Source organism: Enhydra lutris, unplaced genomic scaffold, assembly GCF_002288905.1.
Source record: "Enhydra lutris kenyoni isolate GAN:26980312 unplaced genomic scaffold, ASM228890v2 scaffoldscaffold22, whole genome shotgun sequence".
In the NCBI taxonomy this organism is placed as follows: Eukaryota; Metazoa; Chordata; class Mammalia; order Carnivora; family Mustelidae; genus Enhydra; species Enhydra lutris.
Genome location: NW_019154106.1, coordinates 1822166 through 1849193, shown reverse-complemented (window position 1 = coordinate 1849193; position 27028 = coordinate 1822166). Strand labels below are relative to the sequence as shown.

Genomic DNA, 27028 nt, shown 5'->3' with positions numbered 1-27028 from the left:
GGGGGGGCTGAGGGAGCCTCGGCCGCATAGAGGGAGGAAGCCGGGAGCGATGACCTCATCCCCCAGGCCTCCGGGCCGCGGCTCTCGGGGGGTTTAACCACAGCATCGCGGGACAATTCCCTGGGTCGCTCCGCACGGGCAGGCACGGGATCCCCGGGGTTGTCTGTGCGCGGCTCCAAAACCCGCAGGGAGGGACCGCCCAGGCCCACGTCTGGGCCTGCCGCGTCCCCGCCACCCGCCCCGGGTCTGCCCTCGGGTCTCAGGCGGGAAGCTCGCACGTGGCCGCGTGGACACATGCACAAGCAGACACGCGGGGCACACGCGTCCCCACACGCCCACGCGGGACACAGGGCGCTCACTCCCCCGCGGGGGGCGCCGCCCTGGGCCCGGGAAGCCCCCAACAGCCCCAGGCCCCACGTGGGGCCGCGCAGAGCCGACCCGCCGCGGAGGGGGCGGCCTCCCAAAATGGCTTTTGCAGGCGCGGAATGGGCCGGTTCCGCAGATCGCTTCGCCCCGGGGAGGCCGCGGGCTACCTCGCCCCGCCCGGGAACTGCCCGCGGCTCCGTCCGGCCGAGCGCGGGAAGGAAAGGCAGGAACACGGGCTCTCGGGGAAAGCTCAGTTTGCACTGACTTTTTTCCACCATTTACACACCAGGCTCGCTCGGGGCCCACGCTCGGCCCCTCCCGGGCTCCCCGCTGCGGTCTGGCTCCCGCGCGCTCTGGGCCCGGGGCCAGGGACGCCCGCATTCCCCGGGCAGCAGCGCCACCTGGTGGCCGGCAGCGCCGCCCGTGCCCGCAGGGGTCTCCCTCTGCCTGGGACCTGACGCACCCCCAGGAAGCCCCCCTGACTTCCCCAGGGGCCCTGTGTTTGCCCTGCCCGACCTGGAGGCTGCGCGCTGTGGAAGGGGTCCCTTCCTGTCCCCGCCGCCGCGGGCCTTGCCCACCTCCCTGCCGTCTCCCCTCCCCGGAGAAGCCCGGAGCATCTCTGCAGACACAGCCCACCCTGGTCCCGTCTTCCCCTCGCACGTCCTTCCTGGACCCACCACGGGACACGATGCACGTGTGCCCTTGGAGGCTGGACTGCGGCGGTCTCCTTCCGTGCCGCTGTCTCCCCAGTGCCCGCCGCCCTCCACCGGCCGTGATTCTCCAGAGGCAGCCGGACCCAGCCAGCTCAGACCCCCCTTGGGACCCGGCCGCACGCAGCCACGGGGCCAGGGAGTCCTTGGAAACCCAGCAAGGCCACCAGAGCGCTAAGTCTGAGGCCGTCCTGACCACCCCCTCTAATGTACAGAGCTGGGGGAAGAGCAGAGGCCTTGGGGTGTCCTGTGGGGGCAGGTCTGGACCCAGGGGCTCAAAGGCGGGAGCCCAAATCCCGGAAGCGTCATTCTGGGCACGTGGGGTCCGTGCAGTTGCCGGGGCCTCCCCTCGGAGAGTATGAATGACTCAAAGCTAGAAACCCACCCGCAGAGCTCCCCACACCCACCGCACACCCGAACGGGGAAAGAGCAGTGTCCTGGGACGGAGGAACGGGGAAGCCCCAGATGGCAGGTTCAGAAGCAGCGACAGCCGCTCTGAGACCTGGAACCAGAGGAGAAGCCAGTCGTGCGACATGTCGAAGAAACAGCAGGCCAAGAACACAGAGCATGCAAAGGCCGGAGGCAGCCAGGACCACCCGCAGGTCCGCAAACAGTGCACTAGAGCGGAGGGAGAGAGTGAGGTAGAGGGAGGGGAGGACAGAGTTATGGGGACAGGGCTGCCAAGCGTGAAACATCAGGGGGGTCCAGAGGGAGAAGTCAGGTTTATTAGAAGAGAGAGCTTGGGGAATGGTCAGATTGTTCTGGGATGCACTGCCCACCCCGCCCGAAGCAGGCTGCCACGTGGAGAGGACGTCTGGAGGGACAGGAGGTGGGGACCGGGGAGGCTGCATGGGGTCTCCGTCCCCCAAGGGGAAGAAGGAAGGTGGGACACAGCAGGAGCAGGCTCTCTGCTCGGGGGAGGGGACCTGTTCACTGGCACACCCACTCTGGGCCCCAGAGGAAGGGGTACAGGACCCAGCCCGCACGCCTCTCCCCGGCCCAGTCCAAGCTGAGCCCCCATCCTCAGCTTGGGGGACCTATGCCTGCAGTTCAGACAATGGCCACCAGGTGGCACGCGCACCTCAGAAATGCTGTGATCACAGGCTTGGCAGAGAAGGTCGGTGGGGGCGGCTAGGGTGGGGGGCAGCTGGGATGCTGGGGGGTCTGCTGGGAGGCTGGGGGTGTGGGGATGGAGGGGGAAGCTGGGATGGGGTAGCTGGGCTGCTGGGAGTGCTGCTGGGGGGCTGCCGGGATGCTGGGGGCTGCTGGGACGCTGGAGGGTGGGTGTGATGGGGGTTGCTGGGTGCTGAAGGGGCAGGTGGGATAGGGGAGCTGTCGGGATGAGAACGGAGCCCTCAGCTGCCCCCCACCCCAGCAGCTCTGGGCATCCCCCAGGACATAACATCAACTCTGAGCCCTGAATGCGAGAATCCGTGTCAGGGAGGGAGCTGCTCCCGGCCGACAAGAGGAAAGTGGAGGCCCGCACACACCAGGGTAGGGCCGCCCCCGCCAGCCGTGACGGGACTGTCCTGGGCGTAAGCCCCTGGCGGTCTGGTTTCCATGCCCAGCACAAGGAACACACCCACAGACATATCGGGGTGCAGGCCCTGTCTGCAAGGGTCCTGAGCAGCCAGGCGTGGTGGCTTCCCCAGGCTGTCCCACCCCAGTGGCACCTGCAGGCCCTGCCTCAGCCTCGGTGGCTGTGGGATGAGCTGAAGAGAGCCTCCCACGTTCCCTGCTCCCCACCACCAGTAGCTCCCCGGCCGGCCGGCGGCTGGGAAGGACCGTCCCCTCGCTGGGCTGGTGAGAAGCTCGGCCCAGCCCTCAGCTGCTGGGGAGACGGACCCCACTCCCTGGCCAGCACCAGGGCCCATGAGGGCAGGCTTTGGGGACATCTGCCTCTAGGACGGTGGCGGCTGACACGGTGCCCAGACGTAGGACCCGCCTTGTCCAGGACGCTGCAGCCCCTGGGACCTCAGGCCAGGCCGCACCTGTGGCAGCTTCCGTGGGTCCCCGGGACCCGAGGACCCGGAGGAAGAGCAGAGCCGCCGCCCGAAGCCTGGCACTCGCCCCCCCGTTTGTTGACCGCAAGCTCGCCGGCCGCGCTTTTACAGAGGAAAGCACAGTCCAGGAGCACAGACGCCGTACGGCGGGACGGCCAGCAGACACACACGGACACTGGCCGCCACCACCATCTCCATGGACACGAGAAACAGCTGACAAAAGTCAACACCTTCACGTAGGACTGGAAGGTCACCCCCAAACACGGGCCCGGGAAACCCGGCCCGTCCAGCAGCCGCCAGAGCCGCCGGGCCCCCCCGCGCCAAGCCCACGTCCGGGAAAGTCTGCGGGACCAGAGGACCGAACCGCCAGCAAGCAGACCACACTGTACGGGGACAGCCATCCGGGGCTTCCAACACACAGAGAGAGGGACAGAGAGAGAGAGAGATGGGGGGAGGTGAAGGGAGATGGGGGAGAGGGGAGTTGTGGAGAGGGAGGGAGGAAGAACATGATGGAAGAGTGAGCCCTTCTGGTGGCCACGGGGAGGAAGGATGAGCGTCCCCGGGAACAACCATCACAGAGACCACCTTAGACCCACATCACGAAACCCTAAGGCCTCCAGGCAAACAGACACCGCGGTCGTGGACAGGAAGACCTCACCCCGGACGGACATCACGTCCCCAGAGGGGTCCATCAGATGCTGTCATGTTGGTCCTGATGCCAGGTGGGTGGGGTACGGTGGCGGCCACCTCAAAGAGTGAACAAGCCAGTCAGGCCGTCGAAGCAGAGCGCCCCGGGGGCCGGACCTGCCCCAGGACAGGAGAGTCTCCGAGCAGACCCGTGCGAATCTGGACTTCTGGTTTACAGTGACAACGGCCCCTTAAGTCAGGGTGAATGGACGCAGGTCTGTGGAAGGGGCCAGCCCGGCAGCCCGGGCATCCTGGGCAGAGCCCAGGGTCAGTGTGCTGCCACAGCCCAGGTCAGCAGTCACCCAGATGCGGAGCCACAGCACAGGTTTGGCAAGCTGTGCCCACAGCTGTCCTTTCCCAGCCCAGCTCAGAAGCCCCTTCCTCCAGGAAGCCCTCCCAGACCACCATTCCCAGGCTCCTCTCATCCGAGCCGAACTTCCACATCCCAGGAAATGTAGGGGTCAGGGTGGGGGTCCCCACACCTCCAGTTTCCCATTGCCCACAGCAGCTGACCAGCAGATGGGACGCCAGGACAGGGTCACTGTGCAGGCCAGAAAGGCCAGGAGCAGCTCAGTCCACCCCATGGCCCACTTGCCCAGGAGACTAGAGCCCCAGCAGCTGGGACAGCCCCTCAAGCTGCTACGTACCATCCAGAAGAGGGTCCCTGTGGCCAGGGCGACGTACTGCTCGATGGTGGACAGCACGCTGAAGATGAGGCAGACCAGGACGATGAGGAAGCTGCGGGGCAGGAGGACACGGCGGTCAGCTCTGGCGGCCAGCCTGCCCGCCCTGCCCCCACCCCACGGTCCGAGAACTCGGAGCACCCCAGAGCCTAGAGCCCGCCAGCCGGGGAGCAGGTGCCCAGAGCGGGGCACACCCACCCGGCCATGGGGGACCAGTGTGGACCCCCACGACCGCGGGACAGACCTTAGAGACTGGTGCCAAGAAGCCACGCTTACAGGCCACATGTTGTGTGGCTCCCTTAATGGGAAGCCACAGAGACAACAAGAAGACGACTGGCGGTCACCAGGGACCAGAGGCCTGGAGGGTGTCCCCCACATCCCTGGTTGTCACAAGACCCCCACAGTCCTCCTCTTGCCTGGGGGAGGGGCAATTCTGGGGGGTCATCCAGGGGATCCCTCTCAGACTGGACAGGAGGGAACACAGCGTGGCAGGGACGGACCGCCAGCCCTCTCCCCACCCTGAGACCCTGCTCCCGGGGACTTCCAGTCCACCCCTACCGCCACATGCCATCCTGTGCCCACGAGGAAGCCCCTGCAGCTCCCCCCACCAGCTCAGCCCAACTTCTCAGGCCACACCCTGTCCTCTGGCCGCTCTGGCCAACACCTGCCACCAGTGCCTCCCTCCCCATGCAGGCTGAGCAGCTCCCCCTGCAAAGCCAGATCCCAGCCGACCCCTCTCTGCCGCCCATCAGGCTCCACCCTGGACCCCCACAGCCCCGCCCAAGTACCCAGGTGAGCCCCCAGCATCTCCCCCTAGCACGACATCACGCTGAGCCCAGATGATTCACCTCCTCCTGCCCTTCTTCCTGAGGATGTCCAACTCTGCCTGCCTCGGGGCCTTTGCACCCACTGCTGTCCCTGCCGCGCCAACCTTCCTGGGCTCTCCTGAGTCTGCTTCAGGACTCTGGGTCTTTGAGCACACAGCGCCTCCTGCCAGGGACCGTGCACAGCCACGCTCTGCACCACCTCAGCTCTGCGGGCCCTCTCGCCCGCTGGGAAGGAGCAAGTCCCGTGCTGCCTGGCCTCCCCGAGGAGAACCAGCACCCCAGCCCCCCCAGAAAGCACTCTAACAGATACAGCCAGGTCTCCCACCTGGAGCCCTCTGTGGGGGTCAATCAGCTGGGGCTTCAGTCTCACAGGGACACCGGCGAATGCCGATGGAGAGTGTGAGCGCCCGTCTGCGGCTGGACCCCTGCTCGGGCTCGGAGCTCACCTTCCATGGGCTGGAAGGGCAAAGGGCCTCGTGCTCCTGAGCCTCACCCTTGAGCCCTCCAGTCCCACTACCCAGCCAGCCCCACTCCCGGATCTTGGGGCGTGGACGGGGCCAAGGAAGCATCCACACAAAGGAGACGTGGCGCCCACCCACAGCCCCTCCACGGCCACATGGCCTGGGTGGAGCCTTCGGTGTTGCCATCGACAGGAGCCAGGGCCCTGGGCCACCAGCTCACAGGGCCACCGGAGGCAGCACAGCCAGACATCGGAGCAGGGACTCACGCACCGGGCCTGGGACCAGCACTGAGTGCTCGTGCCCTCTCCTCCAGCAGCCTGGGGGGGTGTAGCCCTCCCTCCCTGTCGGGCCCCAGGAAGTGCCACTGCCACATCCCACCTGGTAACCAGTGACCAGAGTCCTGGACCGTCTCCGTGTTGTCACCCGACAAGTGTTCCAGGCAGGGGTCCCAGGCTTGGGGGCCCCACACTTCGTGGAACCATGAGAGGGGACAATAAGGCACAGCCGGGCCCCTCTGGAGGCTGAGCCCTCGGAGAGGGGCGGGGGACCCCCCCCCCCCACGTAGCACAGCTCGTGCTCTGACCTCCCAGACCTTGCCTCCTCTGTCCCGCCCCTCCCACTGCCGTCTTAGCGACATCTGTGAGGGTTCCGAGGGCTTCTTGCCTCCTGAAGCTGGGGGTAAAGGGGACCCACTGAGGCATCTCAGGCTGCTCAGGCTATTGGGACGGGCCCTGTTCCTGCCAGGCCACATCCCAACCAGCCACCGGGTCCCTCTCCCCGACAGCACACGAGGACGCTGCGGCAGCCCACCCCTGGCCATCACCATCCCTATGTGCTCAGCCACGAGACATAAGCAGTAGATCTCCAGGAGCACACCAGGCGGGAGCACGGAGGCCCCGCAGGAGGGCGCCACGCACCCCAGCTCCGGGACGCTGCGGGTGGGCAGCCGGCCGCCCCGAGGGCCCATCTGCCCGGCGCTCAGGGCCTGGCTGTGCTCAGGAAGCACGGGGAGCCCAGAGGTGGGGGGCACCGTCGGGAGGCAAGCAGCCCTCCTGGACTCAGGCCCCGAGGGGAGGTCAGGAAGGGGGTCCTCACCCCAAGCTCCCCGTCAGAGTTATAGGAAGACCCTGTACAGATAGAGGCTCTGGGCCCAGGGTGGCCACCAGCCAGGACCAGGCCCTGCCTGGAGAGCCCCCTCCCGGGGCTGCTGCAAGGTACTCTCCTTGGAGGGTCAGGGGATGGGTGGTGCACGGCCCTGCGGGGTTCTTCCCCAGCCCGGCTGTACCCTGAAGCCTCCAGAGGTCATCAGGCATTTTAACACATGCTGCTAGTTTCAGAAAGAATCATGCACCAATGGGGCCCCTAGAGGGGCTCAGTCCATGAAGCGTCTGCCTTTGGGTCAGGTCATGACCTCGGGGTCCTGGGATGGAGCCCCACTTCGGGCTCTCTGCTCCGCGGGGAGCCTGCTTCTCATTCTCCCTCTCCCCCTGCTTGTGTTCTCTCTCTCACTCCCTCAAATAGGTAGCATTTTTTAAAAAAAAAAAAGAACCATTCAACCCAGTGTGCGTCTGTCTACTCCGTCCTGTCCTGGGTGGGCCTTGGAGCCTCCGAGATGCTGACACACAGCCTCTGCCCTCGGGGTGGGGGGTGCGCTCATGGCCCGGGGTGCCCGACACCCCCCATCTGGTCTCTGCAGGGCAGAGACCCTTCTCTGACCCAGCCCGTAGCCACAGACCCCAAGGGCTGGCAGACTGCAGCCCTGGGAAAGGAGGGACCCGACCCATTTTCTGGGTCAGGACATGGGAGCCTGGCTGGGGGGACAAGGGATGCTAAACCCCAGAGGCCATGCTGGCCCCCAGCATGGTGGCAGCTCCGTGCCGCGAGGGACAATGGCCTGCTTGTGCCGCTGGCCGGGGGCTGGGGCCTCGAGCGCCAGCCGGAGGGACGTCCTGAATGTTATCGGTCATCACTGGGGCACCTGCAGTGGCCAGGTGCGCTGGGAACGGGAAGGAATGCAGGAGGTGCGCCAGGGCCCGGGGCCAAGACAGCAGGGGGCACTCCAGGGCGCGGGGACCACAGCCCTCCCCTGTGCCCCCCGGGAGGGCCGTCGAGAAAGCCGTGAGCCCCTGGGGAGTTGTCTCCAACGGCCGGGAGCAGCTGTCCACCCCAGACGTTTCCCGGTGACGTCGGCGATCCTCCACGCGAACCGCGCACACAGAAAGCACAGGCTGCTCCCGGGGCCCTCGGGGCCCCCAGGTTTTAAACTGAAATTCCAGAGTGCTGAAAGGTGGTCACAGAGGATGCGAGCCATGCCGGGCCAGGAGGCCTGATTCACCGCGTGTGTAAGGACAATGTGCCTGAGCCCGGTCGGCCCGGGAAGAGCTCGTGTGTGAGAGGAGGAAACTAGACGCAGAAGGACAAGTCCTAGGGGAACCACTCACACGGGGTCCCTGGAGTCCCCAGATTCACAGGGACAGAGAGTGGACGGTGGTCACCAGGGTTGGGGGAGGGATGGGGGTCAGTGTCTCATGAGGGGTGGCGTTTCCGTTTGGGAAGGTGGAAAGCTCTGGGGACGAACACTGCGGACGGCTACATAACGCTGTGAACGTGCACTCAACGTGGCCACGGTGGTCAATTTTATGTGTATTTTACCACAATTGTAAACTTTTTCAGAAGTCAAGGCGTTTGTGGCCCTGGTGGACAGCAGCGGCTGTAGGGGGCAGAGCGAGGATCAGAGTCCTGCCCGCCTGCGACAGGACCTTTACCGGCACACAAACAAGGGGCTTGTCACAGTGACCTCGAGCCCAAGGTTGGACAGGGTCTTGAACGTGGGATTCAACAGATTAGGTGCTGATGTCCAACCCCAGCCGTATGGGGGGTGGGGCTTCTCCCGGTACAAAAGTTGCCCTGAAGGAAGGTTCCAAAGGACGACCCCCAACAAACGAAGGGCAAGCGGCCCTGCCCCAGGGCTGGGACACTGGACTCCCACAGGGGGTGGCCTCAGGTCCTGCGGGGCTGTCCCCAGGGTAGGGGACAACCCTGCCCAGCAGGGACACCGAGGTCCTCTTGCTGGCCCAACCCGTGCCTGGTGGTGCTTCCTGTAAGCCCCGTGCAGCAGGGGTCCCGCACCCCATGTGAGGCAGGGGTGTCTGAGGCGAGGTGCCCTGCCTTCTCCAGGGGTTCTGGGCCATGCCACTGGCCCTCCATCCCGGGCAGCCCTGGAGTATGGAGCAAGGTCACAGCCCCTGATGGGGTCGCTGAGGCTCTGAGCCAGCAGGAGTCTGTCCAGGTCACGGGGGCAGTGAGCCCAAGCTGCCCCCCCAGGCCCAGCTCCAGGCCGAGACTGAACCTCCCCCGTGGCCTCGGCACTCGGTGCCACGGTCCCCCAGGCAGGAATACCGTGCTGTACATGGACCCCGCTGAGTCATGGGCAGGGGATCACCCTGGGTGGGGAGGGCTGGGGCGACAGGGGCTCTGTCCTTGACCAACTGCTGGGACCCCAGGTGTCCCTGGGCTGGTGGCCACACTGTCCTGTCTCTGCCTCCACGGTCACATGCCCCGCCTCTTACGAGGACGCCTGTCACCGCCCGTCGCCACACGCAGGGCCCCCCAGGCGTCCAGGATCCCCTCTGCCCCTCAAGATGCTGGACCGCGCCCCACCTGCACAGATGCTGTCGCTGTACAAGGTCCCGTTCTCAGGCTCCAGGGACCCGGACATCTTGGGGCCGCACCGGGCCCTGCACCACACGCACTGGCTGGTTGACTAGGCCACGTGACTAGGATGATTCTCACGGACGCGTCCGTGAATTTCTGAAGCCAGTGTTAGGTGTCGGGTCAAAGTGAAGGTCAGTGTCAGTTTTTAACACGTAACTCGAGGTATGTCCAGCGGCTCCTTTCATCTTTCCCTTTCTCATTACTGAAATTCGTCCAAGACCCCCCTCCAGATGAGGTCACGGCCGCTGGGGTCAGGCCGCGCACGCGTCTCCTCGAGGCCCCCGTTCTGCACACTGCACCGTCCAGGCGCTGTCATGGGGGCGGACAAGTAGGCGAGACAGAGGACACCCCCTCGGCGAGCCCTGGCCATCTCCCCTCTGCCTGCCGGCCGCCCCCCGCAACATCCTCCGTCCTCCTGACACCCGCCTGGGCCCGACCCCCGACCCCCTGCTGCCGCCTCCCCCATAGATGAGGGGGCTCCCAGGCAGGGCCCCACCTGCCGGGGTCCCTCTGAAGGCACACTTTGCCGGACGACTGACTGAAGGCACATTTTGGTTCAATCAGGACTCAGTGAATGGAATTCTCAGGGCTGCTTCCCCCATGCAGGCCTCCAGAGTGTACCAAGAGGGGAGATCCTTGTGCTCTGTTCTTCCCCTCCTCGCCCCACCTCCACGGGCCCAGCCAGGACCTGACAGGGCCTTCCAACGGCGTGGGCATGGCCCTGAGGCAGCTCCCCACATGCACGTACCCCAGGCGGGGAGCCAACAGCCCGGGCAGAAAAGGGCCTGGGGGTGAGGGGGGGCTCCCCAGCAATGGAGGGTGTTCTTGATGGCAGCAGTGTGGGCAGGAGGCACTGGGGAGGGCTCTGAGGGTGTGGTCCCCAGGAGGTGGCCCCAGGGGACACTGTGCCAGCCTGGGCCGCAGCCCCAACCCCTGGCCCCGGCAGAGCCCGACATGAAGGCTCAGCGAGGCCAACAGCCCAGCACGGACACGGCAGGGTCCACGCACACCGTCTCCTCCGGGCCTCTCCCCGGAGCACCGGACGGCTGAGCGCACACGGGCTCGTGCTCTCCTGGGAAGGCCCAGGACGGCTCCCCAGCAGCTGAGCGCCACAAAGACAGACACTCTGTCCCTTCAGGACAAACAGATGAAGAGCGGCTGCTCACCCCAACGGCCACCCTCGCACACCCTAGGCCACAAGGCGCAGGGACAGGGGCTCCCCAGCTGGAGGCACGTCCAGGCCGATGGCCCAATGCCGCCCTGCAGCCCCGGGCCCTGGCTGTGATGGGTCTGCACAGCCCCCCGCAGCTGCACTAGTGTCCCCCCAATGCCCGGGGTCCCCTCCTGCTGCACATCCTCCTCACACAGAGCCCCAGTTTGTGCGGGGGGACAGGGACATCCCCACGGCCACCCGAAGACTCACACCAGCTGGGGGTGGCCTGGGGCAGGGACTTCAGTGGAGAGTTGACTTGCTTCCCCACCTTTTGTGGGGCACCAGAGGGGCTGCTGAGGGGGCCTCCCTGGGGGCACAACCGTGTGGCCTGAGGGACCCCAGGGGATCTGCGTCCACGGTCAGGATACCAGCAGCCATGGCCCATCGTCAGGCTATGGGTGACTGACCCAGGAGCATCCAGCCATGTGCCGGCCCCTCTACCCGCCCACGGAGCCGAGACCCACATCCTCTCTCCCATGGAGCCCCAAGGCAGCTCCCTAAGTCCCAGCAGGCCTGAGGCCCCAGTATGGCGGGAAGGGAAGCTTCTTCCTGTCCACTCCAGTCTTCACAAGAAGCCTGAGAAGCGAGCCTGCGCCTTGTCACAGGAGGAGGGGGACAGCTCAGAGACAGCAGGTCACTGCTGTCACCACGCGGCCAGCCGAGAACAGGACACCAGCACCAGCCTCCTCCGACCACACTGCACATTCCCAGGAAAACAGCGGCCCAGGGCTCCCCGCGGCAGGGGCTCCAGGCTTTCCTCCGTCCCCCTGCCAGGAGCTGCATCTGGCCTGGCAGAGGGAGGACAGGCCCCAGACAGTCTCAGCCAAGTGGCCAGGAGGCTCAGGCCCCGGGAGGCGCTCAGGCACGGGGTAACCTGCAGGGCAGGCGGCCGGTCCAGGCCCAGGGCTCCCGGGGTGGCCTGGCCCCCAGCACGGCGCCCACCCTGGCTGGCCTGCGATGAGTCACCTCCTCGTGTGTCTGCAGAAGGTGCCGGAAGAACGAACTCAAGTGACCACATGCATAGGCCCGTCCACGCCTGTGCCCAGGGGCACGCTCATCCCTCTCCCCAGGGAGGCGTCCGGCCGCGGACTCACCTGCGGCTGCGCTCTGCACCCCACTCCCTGTGTCTCGGGGGTTCCTCGGCCTGGAAACAGCGGGGCCCTGCAGCCTTACCGGGGGCGGGACTGCCCCCTCCTCTCACAGGGGGCCGAGCGCGGAGGATGGCAGCAGCAGAGCCAGTGTGTGGGGGGCCCTGTGGCCTTCCCGACCCCAGGGCCACACACAGGACTCCCAGGACCCCTCAGCCAGGGCCCGAGAGAGCACAGGGTGGGGCAGAAGGACGCCCCCAGAGCTGCGGGCAGCCAGGTCACCACGACCCCACCACCGCCAGGAGGACAAGGGGATCTGGGGCTCATTCCTGCTGGGGGAAGTCCCTCCTGCATCCAGCCTAAGTCCTTCCTGCTACAGGTTCGTTTCCAGCTGGAGAAAACCTCCAATCCCACTGTGGAGGCTTCGGCCCCATTCCAGGGGACACGAGGGGTCCCTGAAACAGAGCCGCATGTGACCTGAGCCTCACTGTCCCCCCTGGGAAGGGCGCCCCACAGCCTGCCTGGGCTCAATCCCAGGCTGCCTCAGTTGTGGCCATGATCAGACTGGCCTGCACCAGTGTCCCCCCAGCTATGGAGCCTGGACCACAGGGCTTCTGTGGGGTGCTGCCCAGCCCCACCACTGAATTCAGGACCACCAGCAAGGCCCTGCAGGGGAAGGAGGCTTCCCCGCGTATCCCCTAGGGGCTTGGCACCACCCTCGTCTCAGCAGCTGGCCCCGGTGTGCCCTCCCCGTGGGCCCAGGGCCATCACCGGACTTGAGATGGGCAGGTGGAGGCTTCCAGCTGGCCCCGTTCTCTCCTGGAGCCCCGCCCTCGGAGGCTGCCCTCGGGAGGGGTGATCAGGGAGGGCTTCTCAGAGGCAGGGGCCTGGTCTAGGCAGAGCAGAGGCGAGAACGTGGCCCACAGGGAGACAGTAAAGCATTCAGGGAGCAGGTGGCGTGGAGAGGCAGGGAAGCAGCCGCCCAGACTTAGGGTGCCAGAGAAGGCCCCCCAGGATCCCTGGTCTCTTCCAACACAGACACCCGTGGATCCCTAAACCAGACCAGGAGCCTCGGGCCGGCGGCTCCTAGGCTACACCCTAGGGAGGGGCTCCCTGACCCCCAGGGTTCTGCAGCTCCTCTAAGGGGCTGCTCAGCACCGTGAGGGGAAGGCGGGGTTGGCACCCACATTGCCAATTCCAGCTGAAACGGTTGTCCCAGCCTTGGAAGTGATCTTGTGTCCCGCCTTTCTGGGCCAAGGTCCCTCATCCGATGCTTGGGCGCCAGGGGGTGACCCAGCAGGGAATGGCAGCCTGTGGTCCCTAAGCAGAGGGACAGCGGTGAGAGCTGGGGGTTCCCGGGCCCCCGACGGACACAGCGGGTTAGGTATTCTGATGTCCATCTCACAGGTGGGAAAACAGAGGCTTAGAAACGCCAAGCCCAGGGTCCCCCCAAGGAAGGAGAAAGGCCAGCGTGGGGCGGGCAACCCCACCCTCGCTCTGGGGCTGCGCCTCCGTGCTGTGACTGTACTGAGCACCAGGTCTGGGAGAGAAGACCGGGAGGGCCTGGGAGAGAAGGCCGGGGGGCCCTGCTTCTCTAGAAACCGAGCCTCAGAGAGAGTAGGCGGGCCCAGGCCACACAGCAGTCACCTCACGGGGAGCAGCTCACGGCCTCTCTCACAGACAGGAGCTGGGGACACCACGTGCCAGGGACGGTCCAGCTCACGGTCCAGACGGCCCAAGACACCCCACGCTATGCTCAGCCTCCAGCCTCCGTGGTTCCCCAGCCGGGACCCCGGATTCCACAGCCGCTCACCCAGGAAGTCGATCCTCAGGCCCAAGACCCGCGCCCACCTGACCCACAGAGGGAGCTGAGGATGCAGCCATCAGGCCAGGCCTCGCGGCCTCCGCCCCAATGGCCCCCAAGCTGCTGACCCGGTGGGCTGAAGGCGGAGGCATCTCTGGGGGCTGGAAAACGCAGGCCAGCAGCCCCCAGCCCGAGGCAGGGCCCACCCAACCCCTGGACCAACCCATCCAACCGCTCGCAGCCAGAGGTGGTTAGCTCCCCGTCAAGCCGGCCCACCCAGCAGACGTGGGACGCCCCCCCCGGCCTCAGATCACACCCCACTCACTCTGGGGGTGACCCCGGCCTCTCTTCCAGCCCCTGGTCCCCATTGTCCCAGCAGGCTGGCATCGGGGGAGGTGCAGAGGCAGCGGCCAGGCCTGGCACCATGGAGGGCCCAGGTGACCAGTGTCCCCCCGGATTCCTCCTGCCTCGGGAGGCCCAGAAGGAGCTGCCCAAGGCTCAGGCTCCCTGAACAAGAGGCTGGCTTCTGGGAACCCACAGATGGCCCAGAGTGGGCAGGGGCTGGCTTCACGGCATTCCAGGGAGACGACCCCCTAGTGAGTGGGGTGAGGGCCCCAGAGCCCGGCCATGGTATCCGTCCTGAGCGGGACATCCGCCTCCCCTCAAGGCCCCCAGGAGGCAGGAGCTAAGGGCGGGCTGGCAGCTTCCCCGGGGCCAGGGCCTGTCTCCTCCACCTGCAGAGCCGGAAAGTCCCATCGTCTACTCCGCAGCACTCTGGCCCAGGAAAGCTGTCCGCTGACAAAACAAGATCGCAGTGACGGGACAGCCCGCAGGGAGCGGGACTCGCCAGCCCACTCAGCTCCGGGCGCGCCTCCTGAATAGGGCCCTTCACCTGGGCCTCGCAGCTGGCTCTGCCCGTCACAGGGAGGCTCAGGACTGCCGGGCACAGTGCCTCACTGGCCTCCCGCTGCGGTGTGTGCGACACTGGGGAGGAACGAGCTGGCCCCCGAGAGCGCTGCGAGAACCCCAGCATGGCCCAGGCCCGAGGGGGTAGCACCCCAACTCCAGGCCCTGAGAGACTAGCTGGGCAAGGAAGCCTCCAGATGGGGAATGAGGCAGGGATGCGGGGGTGGATGAGGCAGGGATGTCGGTATGAGGGGACACAAAGACCCTGGTGGCAGGAGACAGACACGCCCCACCTCCATCACGAGGCCCTCCCTGCTGCTGACCCTCTAATTTAGGACAAGCCCCGGCCCCGTGCTGCTGACCCCTCTACCCCCCCAGGCCGTGTGCCCCGCCAGCATCTCCACCCCAGGCCAGGGCGGACAGTGTCCACGCTGCGTCCACGTGCAGCGTGCTGCTAAGAAGCCGTTCCCCTCCTGCTGCGGCCTCGGCTGGGCTCTTGGACTACAACCGCGGGGGACACATGTGCGCCCTGACACCCAAGCCCCGCCCGCCCAGACTTGGCCCCGCAGGGGCTGGTGGCACCGAGCCCTCAGGCACAGTGGGAGCAGGGGGTGGCTCAGCCCAGCAGCACCTCCAGTCCCTCAGCTGCCCCGTGGTCCCCCCGCAAGTCCTAGGAGCAGGGGCCCCGAGTGGGCATGGCGGGGGGGGGGGGTCCTGGGTGAGGACGTGTGTCATCAGAGAGCCACACGGGACTCAGCCACTGAGGGACAGGCGTCTGGCACATGGCGGGCGCTGCCTGTGGGCGCTTCCCATCAGCACCCTGGACAAGACGAGGTCGCCCGCCGGGCCGGACTCCGGAGAGGCCGTTTCCTCTTTCTTGGGCTGGCCTGCCACAGACGCTCCCTTCCTCTGTGCTGCTTCCTCCCGCTGCGCCCCCGCCAGGAACACCGGCTCCGGCTCCCTGTGCCCGCGGGAGGGGCCCAGGCGGATGGGGCCCGTGGCCGCTCAGGGGTTGCGGTGCCCCCGAGCCCCCCCGGGTGCAGGCTCCCCACTGGGTCCTGCCTTCAGCGAGAGCCGCTCTCGGGGGCCAGCAGGCAAGGAGGAAGTGGCCAGCTGGGCGGCAGGACGGGCCTGGGGCCTCAATGTTCCTCTCTCCACCCCAGGCGTGCGTTACTCAACGCCGGATGCCATGAGTGGTTTTATTTTCGTGTCAGCATCCTCGACCCCTGGATGGTGGCCCAGCTGGCCAAGCGGGGGCAAGAAGCACGCTCCGTCCCCCACTACCAGCCACCGGTCATGGCGGTAAAGCCGCCTGGAGTCACCAGGACTTGGCTGAACTGGGTCCCGTGCACACAGGGGCTGACCACCAGGTCAGAGGACACCGGGGCCTGCGAGTCCTCCCTGGTCCCATTCCGTGTCGTGTGGCACCCCCAGGACGCCCTCCAGTCGCTCCCCAGGTGCTCAGAACCACACGCACGCTTCTCGCCTGCCTGCAAGGCCCAGCGTGGCCTGCCCCCCAACCCGACCCCCAGGTGGAAAGCTCCTGTGGTGAGCCGGGCGCCACACCCGCTTCCATGAGTGAGGCCGACTTGGGGAAAAGAGAGACGACAAACCAGAAAACAAATCACACAGGGCGAAGTGACAGCAGCCCCAGGGGCCGTCCCAGCGAGCAGCAGGGCAGGGGGCTGCTCTGGGAGGTGGGCAGGAGCAGCTCGGCTGGGGAATGGATATTCCAGGCAGGAAACAGTCATGCAAAGGGCCTGTGGTAGGGTTTGAAGGCCTGAGGCCAGGGTGGCAGGACCAGGGTGGAGGACCAGGGGGGCAGACGGCAACAAGGTCAGAGGAAGGCCTCACTCAGGGGCAGAAGAGGCATCCAGGTGCCCCAGGCCTCCCAGGATGAGTGGACATAGGCTCTGGCCGGTATCTGCTGTTTACCCTCTGAGCTCCTGGCCCGGGCCCCACAGACCCCAAGTGGAAGGCTGGGCGGGAGGGGGTGACCAGTGGTACTCTGCTTTCTTGTACACCGCCCAGAGGCAGAAGGGAAACCCGGGAAACCCGGAGCCTCTGCACACCAGGAAGGAGAGTCTGCGCCAGGACGTATCCAATCCGAAAGGAGGGATGGGCAGCGAGCGCTCCTGGCCATCACTGGTCACTTCGGTGGACATCTCCCTGTGGGCCGAGAGCCCCTCTTTGCCTTCTCCAGCCAGGGACCCTCTCCCAACCCGACCCAGAGAGCCCTTGGCCGGCGAGGGAACAAAGCAGAGGAAAGGAAGAGCCAGCCAGGCCAGGGCGCGGACGTGGGGTTGGAAGCGCCAGCAGCAGGCCTGTACCCCGAGGCAGCTGCCAGGAGCACGGCCGGCTTCCTGCCTGCAGCCCAGAATAGCCCACACGTCCTCTGAGCCGCCGGCCCGGACCCCAGCCCGCCCGCTGCCCTGCCTTCCCCTGCCTCTGGCCAAGGCTGACGAGCGTCCCGCATGCGGCTTTGACCAGCCCTCCAGAGGCCAGTCTCTCCTCGGAGCAGCGAGCCCGTGGACAGGGCTCGTGGACAGGGGCACGGGTTTGCCAGCATGGGGGTCCTGGAGCAGAGATGCTGAGCTACAGCAGAGGGGACACAACTGCGAAGCCATGGTCCCATTGGCCCTGCCCCGAAGCCACGAGAGACAGAAATGCTCTCTCTCAGGAAACAGAAAGCGGAACGCTGCACATACGGCTCCGTCGCGATGCGCGCCGCACCCCGCACTCCCCATCGCACAGACACAGCTTTCCCCAGGGGTCCCCTGGGGAAACATAGGGCAGGTGTTACAGTGATGTAGAAGCCTCGATTCCACCCTGAGTAATGCTTCCTCCAGGAAGCCTTCCTGGGTTGCTCAGGCGAGTGCCTCAAACAAACCGTAGACACTTGCCCAGTACTGTAGGCCTCCCTCCTCTGACGTCCCCTCTGCTGCGGCTTATGAGACTCTGCCTGAGGGACCCCCGACCCCGACCCAGCACCCACTGGGGCAGGGATGGGGTTTGCAGGCCTGGCCTGGCCCCCAGGCCCTGGGGTGCACTGTTGTGAGCCAGGATGAAAGTAGCTCCCACCTGTCCCTCCCGCCAGTGAGCTCCTGGTGTGGAAGCTGGGGCAGCCACTGCGTCGTCACGGCTACGGGGCACTGGGGGGATAAGACAGAACTCAGAAAGGCCGCGTCCCCCACACCCTTCACGCCATGAAGTCCCCTCAGTCCATAGTCCCTGAGGCCTGTGCCGGGGCCCCGACATGGAGCCAGGTGAGAACCCCAACCCCTGTGGGTACCACCCCCCACACTCCCCCCAACGACGCCCATGACACTTGTGTCAGGATCCACAGCCGTCCTGGCGCTTTGGGTGACGGTGCGGCATTGGAGCAGCTCCTGGGGTGCAGCCAGGCCTCCAGAGGTCCCCGTTCTGAAACCCGTCAGGACCTTCTGACACGCCGCCCTGTCTTCCTGCTCCCCTTCGCCTTGGTGCCAGGACACCTGCTCTCCTGGGCTCCTCCTTCCTCACCGTCCCCCAGGCTCTCATCTGGCCCCAGCATCTGCTCCCACGCCCCCTGTAGAGACCCATGAGCCCAGCCAGGCCGTCCCTCGAGCCCCCAGCGGCAACACCCGGAACCAGGACACATCCCACAATGGGCACCCTGTCCCCGTCTGACCCCAGCCCCTTCCCTGCCTCAGAAGAAGACACCAATGCCCAGATGCTGAGAAAGCATCTTAGGGTCATGCTCCCACCGTGCCCTCTTCCCAAGAACACAGCTGTCTTCAGCGGCGGACCCTCACCTCTCACTCCCATCCCAACCAGAGAGCGAGCTGTCCCCAGCCCCTTCCAGCAGCAGCCTCCTGGGCTCCCTGCCTCCGCTGTTCCCAGAGGCCAGAGGGCCGGTGAGTGGGCTGGACGGCTAAGGAAGGGACCCCGGATCGCCTCCGGAAATAGGTGACCTCAGAGTGCACAGGCCAAACTCCATGTGGACGCAGGCGGGACGCAGATGGCCGAGCCCCGTCTTCTAGAAGCAAGCACGGAGAACGGTGCTCACACTGCGGTGTGAGGCAAGGGCTCTCCGGCGCGACTGGTGACACCGAGGCAACAGAACTCAAGACTGACAAACCCGAACGTGTCTTCACGCCAAAAAGCACCCGAGACAGAGTCAGAAGACAAAAGACCGACCGAGAGAAGACATTCACGACACTGATCGCGGACAAAGGACTGACGTCCCCAGACATAAATGACTTGAAAATGAAGGTGCCAAGGACCAAAACCTCCACAGAAAAATTTGGAAAAGACTCGAACAAACAACTTGCAGACACACACATACGCACACGTGACCTCTGGGCCTGTGAAAACTGCCCAAAGGCGTCGGTATAACTAGCAACTTGGACGAAAACAGGGCTGTCAGGCTGGCAACAGTGAGAGCGCGATGACACGGGGTGGGGGCCGCCTGCTGCGGGAAGGCACAAGACCCCCTGGCCTAGGGCCGGCAGCGCACACGGTGGGGGCCTCTTGCGGGGATATCTGGTCCTAACGACCCCCCACCTGGCGCTTCCGATTCTGGAAACTCCCCGAAACGCCTCCGACCCCATGAAAGTGCAAACGCACGAGGTGAGTCACTGAACATCATAGCTACGATCGCAAAATCCTGGAAACGACTCAGTGCCCCCGAGTGAACCCCGGCTCGTGACACGGGGGCCTCCCGGTGGCTGTGGGGAAGAAGGAGGGAGACGCAGAGGAACTGATACGAGCGGCCTCCAGGGTGGACCGTCACCGAGGAAAGCAAGTCGAAGCGGTGCCCACGGCCCTCGCAGCCGGCAGCGCCGGGAAGTCCGGGTCTCCGTGCGCAGCCTCGCCTTGCGCCCCACATGAAAAGGAACTCAGAATGGATCAGAGGCCTGCACCCGAGACCCCCAAATGGGAAACCCCTAGAGGAAGGCAGCAGGGAAAACTTCACGGTGCTGGACTTGGAATGGTTTCCTGGCTCCGACAGCCAGAGCAGGGAGAACACGCACGGACGCGCCCGTCGGACCTCATGGGAGCCAAGACCTTGTACGAAGCTAAAGACCCCATCGAGAAAGGGGAAAGGCACCCCGCAGGACGGGAGAGAGTTCATACAAGTGACCAACAGCAGCACCGCCTCATTTCAAAAGCGGCAAGACCCACCCTTGTGCTGCGGGTAGGGACGCGCTCTGCGGGTAGGGACGCGCCTCGCTCAGAGCAAACGAGCGGAAAGAGGCAACGAGCACAAGCAGGAACCAGACCGAGCAGGGACAGCACGACGCGTCGGCCGAAATCGGCTTCCGGCCAGAGGCGGCAGCGGGATATGAAGAAGGTCATTACCTAACAATAAGGGGCCGACTCACAAGAGGCTCTAACACTGGAATATTTCCGGGCCCAGTGCAGGGGCACCTTAACATATAGAACAAATACTAACCGACCTGAAATGAGACGCAGGAATCCGACAACGGCAGAGAATCCAATTCCCCGCTTTGAACACTGCATAAGTCATCCAGACGGGAAACCAGTGATTTCACCCGCCTGAGCCCAGAGGGACCTGCGGACACACACCACACCCCATCCAGCAGCGGCAGGACACACGGTCTTCTCGAGCGCACCAGGGACGCTCTCCAGGACAGACCACACGGTGGGCCACAAAACAAGTCTCAGTAAATTTAAGAAGGTCAGAATCATGCCACACATCTCATCCAACCACAGAAATTAGAAACCAATTATAAGGGGCGCCTGGGTGGCTCAGTGGGTTAAGCCTCTGCCTTCAGCTCAGGTCATGATCCCATGGTCCTGGGATCGAGTCCCACATCGGGCTCTCTGCTCAGCGGGGAGTCTGCTTCCTCCTCTCTCTCTGCCTGCCTCTCTGCCTGCTTGTGATCTCTGTCTGTCAAATAAATAAATAAAATCTTAAAAAAAAAGAAGAAACAATTTACAAGAAGAAAACTGGGAAATGTGCAGATCTGTGGACACTAAATGATGTGCTTCTGAACAGCCATGGGCCAAAGGAGAAATTGAGGCAGAAAAAAGTACCTCGAGACAAATGAAAACTCGTGGGATGCAGCGACAGCAGAGCTTAGGGGAAGGTCCGCAGTGACAAACATCTACGTTAAGAAGACCCCGATTTTACACCTCAAGGAACTAAAAAAAGCACTAAGCTGTGTGAACAGAAGGAAGGAAATGACAAAGATCACAACGGAAATCAATGAATACAGGCTAAAAAGATAAAACAAAAAAGCAACAAAACTAAGAGCCAGTTTTGGGGGGAGGATAAGCAAAATAGATAAACTTTTTGCTAGACTGACCAAGGAAAAGAGAAAAGATTCAAATAAATAAAATTATAAGTGCAAAAAGGAGATATAAGAAGTAATTACATGGAGGCACAGAAGGTCCTAAGAAAGTTCTAGAACAAGCGCATGCCAACGAACTGGACTAGAAAAAAATGGGCGAATTCCTGGAAACATACAGACCATCAAGACAGAACTGTGAAGAAACAGAGACTCTAAACAGCCCGACTACTGGTAAGGATATTGACTCATTCATTAAAAACCTCCCAAAGGTCCAGGGTCAGACACTTGCTCTGGTGAATTCACCAAACTCTCCAAGAATTAATGCCAATCCTTCTCAAACTCTTCCAAAACAAAAACAGAATAAAACAGAAGAGGAACGAACACTCTTCCACTTGTTCCCTGAGGCCGGGATTCCTCTGGCACCAAAGCAAGACAAGGACATCACAGAAGAGAATCACAGGCCAACATCCCAAGGAACAGACACAGAAATCTGCAAAACGTTAGCAAACCAAGTTCACCAATACATGGCAAGGGTCACACGCCATGATCGGGTGGAGTGCGTTCTGGCGATGCAAGGGTGTTTGATGCCCGCCAACGAGGGAGTATGAGACAGCACACTGATGAAATGAAGCACTAAAATAACAATCAGTTCCAGAGATGCAGAGAAAGCATTTGACGAATTTCAAATCCTTTCCAGGGAAAGACTCTCAGTGAGCCAGGAGTTGAGAAAGCGCACTGCCACATCAGAACGACCCCGCGTGACAAGCCCGGAGTGGACATCAGGCTCATGGTGAACAGCTAAAATCTTTTCCTCCAAGATCAGGAGTGGGGCGACAGCGTGCACCCTCATCACTTCTGCTCAACACAGAACTGAAGTCCCAGCCTGAGCAATCGGGCAAGAAAAATAAAATGTGTCCAACCCAGAGAGGAAGAAGCAAAACTGTTTCTATTTGCAATGAGATGATATTATGCATAGAAAACTCTAAGGACTCCACCCAACGTGTAAAATAATCAAACCCAGTAAAGTTGCATGATATAAAACCAACGTACAAAACCCAGTTGTATTTCTATACACTAACTGCAGACTATGAGAAAGAGAGATTGAGAAAACCATCCCATTACGGCACTGCATAAGGGACAGAATCGACGACACTGTACTAGCGTTGGATGGCGATGGAGAGCAGCTACGCTTGTGCCCAGCACAGGATCACGTTTGAACTTGCTGAACTGCTGTTGTACACTTGAAACTAACAAAACACCGTGTCAATGACGCTCAAATATAAACATTAATAATCATTTTTTCAAACCCTAAACATGAAATTGATACTTCTCCTAGAGTTAGACTCCCCTATTTTGAGAAGCAGCGATATTCACTCTACTTTTTTTTTTAATATTTTATTTATTTATTTGACAGAGCAAGAGCACACAAGCAGGGGGAGCGGCAGGCAGACGGAGAGGGAGAAGACGACTTCCTGCTGAGCAGGGAGCCCGACGTGGGGCTCGATCCCCGGACCCTGAGATCCCATGACCTGAGCCGTAGGTAGACACTTCACCAAATGAGCCACCCAGGTGCTTCTAAAAGGCAGGTGACTTGGACACACCACTTTCCTGGATCTCAGTTTCCCCATCTGCAAAATGAGGGGCTATGGGGGCATTACATGAATGAGCACACAATGTCAATAGCAAAATGGCATTCTGATCCTTCTTGTATGCAGATTGGTGACAAAACTAAGTGAAACTCAGAGCTTTCAAAAAAAAAGAAGGAAAACTTACCGCATTTATCAAAGAATAAAATACTCAGAAATAAACTCAACAGAGGTGAAACATCTGTACACTGAAAACTGCACTATATTGATGAATCAATGAAAGACAACACAGATAAGTACAAAAAATCCCATGTTCACGGATGGGAAGAACTAATGTTAAAAAAATGTTGCTAAAATGTTCTCCATACTCCCCAAAGTAATCTATAGATGTGATCTCCAGATGTCAAACTAGAAAGCTTCACGTCCACAGAAACCACTGACAAAATGAACAAGCAACCTCGGAAAATATCTGCAAACCACATACCCAACAAGGGGTTAACATCTAAAATACAAAAAGTACTCACAGCACACAATAGCAAAAAAACCAAATAACCTGATTGTTAAAATGGGCAAAGGACCTAAACAGATATTTTTTCCAAAGAAGACGTGTACACAGCCAACAGATACTATGAAAGGTGCTTGACATCACTCACCCTCAGGGAAATGCAAATTAAAACCACGAGGAGGTACCACCTCACACCTGTCACAATGACCATCAAAGAGACAAGAGATATGGAGTATTGATGAGGCTGTGAAGAAACCTGAACGCTCGCGCCCTGTTGGTGGGAGTGGAATATGGTGAGGCCACTTGGAAGACAGCACGGCAACCCTCAGAAAAATTGAAAACAGAATTACCACGTGATCCAGCGATCCCGTGTCTGGGTGTATCCCCAAAAGAATTAAAAGTAGGACATCAAAGAGATCATTGTCCGTTCATGTTCATAGCAGCGCTATTCACAACAGTCAAAAGCAGAAGCAACCAGGTGTTCGCTGATAAACAAGATGTGGTCCATCCACACACTGGACTGTCCCTCAGCCTGAATAAGGAGGGATATGCTGACATCTGTTACCGTTACCGAGGATGCTATGCTGAGTAAAACAGGCCAGACACAAAAGGACAGAAGCTGTGTGATCCACTCATGAGGTCCCTAGGGAGATCAGGTTCATAGAGACAGAGAGTGGACGTGGATGCAGGGGGAGGGATGGGGGTGGGTGTCTCGGGGGGACAGAGAGTGGACAGTGGGTGCTGGGGGAGGGCGCTGGGGTGTTTCATGGGGACAGAGGTCAGTTTGGAATGATGAACAGGATCCGGCCATGGACGGTGGGGCGGCTCAGAACACTGTGAATGTGACCGGTGTCCCTGAGCTCTGCACCTGAAAATGGTCAAGCTGGCAAATTGTATGTTACGTGTATTTTACCACAATTAAAAATCTGACCAGAAAGTAGCTATAGCGTGTTTCCCTTCATGTAAGAAAGGCAATATAAGAAAATACACAGGCATTTGATCCTTCGTGCACGAGAACTATAGGAAGGAAAAGCCTGTGGCTACTTCACGTACATACCAGGGTCAAAAAAAAGACAAGCGTGAGAGCCAGGCTCCCGCTGAGCTGGAGGCGTGGCAGGAACCCGGGTGGACGTTCCACATACACACACTGTGGAGAGACACAGACGGAAACAGCCATGTGCATCTAGGACCAGACACGCCTACATCCACACTCGCCGGCCAGGATGGGCTGCCCTGCCGCCAGGAGCACTGCCAGCGCCCCGGGCTTGGTACCCACATCCCATCCTCCAAAGGAACCAGGCTCCTCGGAGACGTGGCCAATTTCCCAAACCAGCCGAGGACAAGGCAAGCAAAGTCGGGAGCCACAGGGGGACACCGTGCACTCGACAAAGATGGGTTGCACCAGAAGGGCTCAGAGGCCACCCCAAAGGAGCAACCAGGGCCCAAACCTGGGGTGATTTGAGGCACGAAATCAGGAACGATCATATTGGACGATGACCCACAAATTGAATCAAGATGCCTGAGGCCACATGGATGTAAACGAATCTCTGGGAAGAGACAGCGCCCTGTATGGATGAACCCGAGTTAATACATGGGGAGGAAAGCAGGGATAGGAAAATCCCCATCAGACAAATGCCACGGAAGGAGCCCTACGGAAGGAGCCCCATGCAGACAGGAGCTGCCCCCAGAAGCCAGACGCAGTGGACAGAGTTTGAAGAGAAAGGAACCACTTCGATCTGATCACCACGCACATCGGACACACCCAAGTCAAGGGACCATCTATGGGCAGCTGTCCGGTACCTGTCAAAAATGTGCAAGTCATGAAAGACCAGGAACACCAGCGGAGCTGCCAGGGGCTGTGGGAGACTGGGGGGTAGGACACCTGAATGCGGTGTACGGCCCTCGGAGCAGAGAAAGGACACGAGAGGAAAAACTGGTGGGATTCGAACACGGCCGTTAGCCTCATTGGTAGGAGCACACCGAAGCCCGCTTCCTGGTTTTCATCAATGTATCCGGCTCAGGAGGGTGTTTGCATTAGGGGAAGTTGAAGCAGAGCCTATGGGAGCTCTCTACTCTTACAGAACTTTTCTATAAGTCTACACTTACTTCAAAATAAAAAGTAAAAAATAGAAAGTATAGCAGTTGAGAGGACAGACCTCAGCGCTCATCACTCAAGTCCCTTGGTGTCCCCTGTGGCTCTCAGAGTCACAGCCCAGGCCCACCCTCCAGCCCCCAGCCCTTGCCACTCCCCACATGTGCCAAGCATGCTGTACCACAGGGCCTTTGCACCTGCTGTCTCCTCTGGCCACACATTCCTCTTTCGCAAGTGGGCACAGCCAATTTCCTCAGGTCTCTGCATAGATGCTACCCATTCTGAGATGCTGCCCTGGACCACCCCCACGAAAGGGCACCCATCACACTCTTCACCCCCTTCCCTGCTTCAGGCCTTCTCGGGGTCTTGCCGCAGTTGGACACCCTCTCCGCTCTCTGGAATGCTGTGTCCTGGAGACAGCGATCCTGTCTCAGTCCGCCAAGAACCTGGAAGACGGCCCCATGCATCCCAGATGCACCGTGGACAGCTGACTCCATTGCCCAAGTACAAAGAGGCTGATAAACACGAAGGCTTTCCCCCTCGCTACAAAAACAACGTGCTATTTCTGCCTCATCCAAAGGGCAAAGTGTTTTGACGATAATACCCGGCTTTAGAGAGGGTGGAAAAAACCCGAGCGCTGTCCAGCATCAAGGAGGGAGGTTAAATTAGGAAAAGCTTCCCGGAAGGCAGCTGGGCTGAAGGTGTCAGAGCCACAAAACCGTGGGAACTCTTTGATCTTGCTGGTCCCCTCCTGCAAATGTGACGCAAGGAAATAATCCGGGTTCCGGGCAGAAAATGAACGTGTGAGGATTTGCATCACCATCTTCCTAGAGCGAAGTGGGGAATGACGCGGCTTCAACAGCGGAGAGGAGGAGGGATGCCTCTGTCCGGCCCCGGAGGGAACGACCAGGCAGCGTTGGGGCACCACGTGTGAAGAAGGTCGACGTGGGCTACGTCCGGCCCCGGTCAAGGGATAAAGAAATGCAAGTGGGTGGTTTAGCATCGTCTCCGTTTTCCCCAGGATTTACTCAAAGAAACTCACACGTGCAGATACCAAGAGCGGCGGTGCCGCTCTGCCGATCCCTGGTGCTCAGTGGGGTGCGTGCCCGTGAGGATGCTCGCCCGCCATCCACCGGGCAACGTCTCGCACTGTCCCCGCCTCCCGGAGGCCACCGCAAGGGCACCCACGGCCACACTGCTTCGGGGGGCAGGCTGAGCCCGCACCGCTGAGGTACCGCGTGCACTCACGCTCTCTCCGGCACCCCAAGGACACGCATCGACACCCGCACACCCGCACCCACAAGCTGGCCTGGGCAGGAGAGGGAGGGAGCGACGGCAGTGACCGCTGGGCTGCGGTTCAGTGAGTCATTTTCATTTCCTCTTTACAATTTCCCCGTGCTCTCCGCTCAACGTGTCCCGGTTGCACAATCAGAAAAGCCGATCTCCTAAACACACACTCGTACGCGCTGCAGGAGACCACGGGAAGCCCTTCCAGCAGCTCTAGAGATCAGCCTGGGGTCATGATTAGCATCGCGGAGGCCACAGATCACATCCGTCCAGCCCAGAAGACGAAACCGCCCACGCACGTGGCGGGGAGAGATCCGAAGAGCTCGCGGTGATCTGGGGAAACTTCATCCGCACCGTTCGATCTTGAACGTACACGACGGCTGTGAGAGCAGCACGAGGGACTCCCAAAAGCCCTCAGCCCAGACTCACCAGCTTGCCCGTTGCCCCATTTCCTGCCCTGCGCGCTCCCTCTCCCCCGCCTCCCCCCATCCATCCGTTAGGTTTTCCGGAGCCCTCCGAGGGTGGGCTGGAGACATCGAGCCTGCTTTCTGCTAAGTACTTCTGTGTGCGTATCTCAGGAAGAAGGACATTCCGGTCTGTGGCCGCAGGTGTCCAAATCAGGAAACGGAACGCGCACGGGACCCCTTACCTAACCCACGCGCCTGACGCTAGCGGGCCGAGGACCCCAGCCCTGGGTGCACAGGCATCTGTCCCCCCACCAGGACCCCCACCCGCCCCGAGTCCCAGCTTCATGCCGCCATCGTACCCACACGCCTCCTATGATCCGAACGCTCCCT

General features: G+C 61.9%; 1 protein-coding gene across 1 annotated transcript in view; it reads right to left on the bottom strand.

Moving 5' to 3' along the window:
• Positions 1-27028, bottom strand: part of LOC111149772 (potassium voltage-gated channel subfamily Q member 1) — a 307874-nt gene that overhangs the window by 257465 nt on the left and 23381 nt on the right. The window contains exon 2 of the mRNA XM_022507038.1: positions 4414-4504. Coding sequence (XP_022362746.1) covers positions 4414-4504 — 91 coding nt within the window. The remainder of the gene's footprint in view (positions 1-4413; positions 4505-27028) is intronic.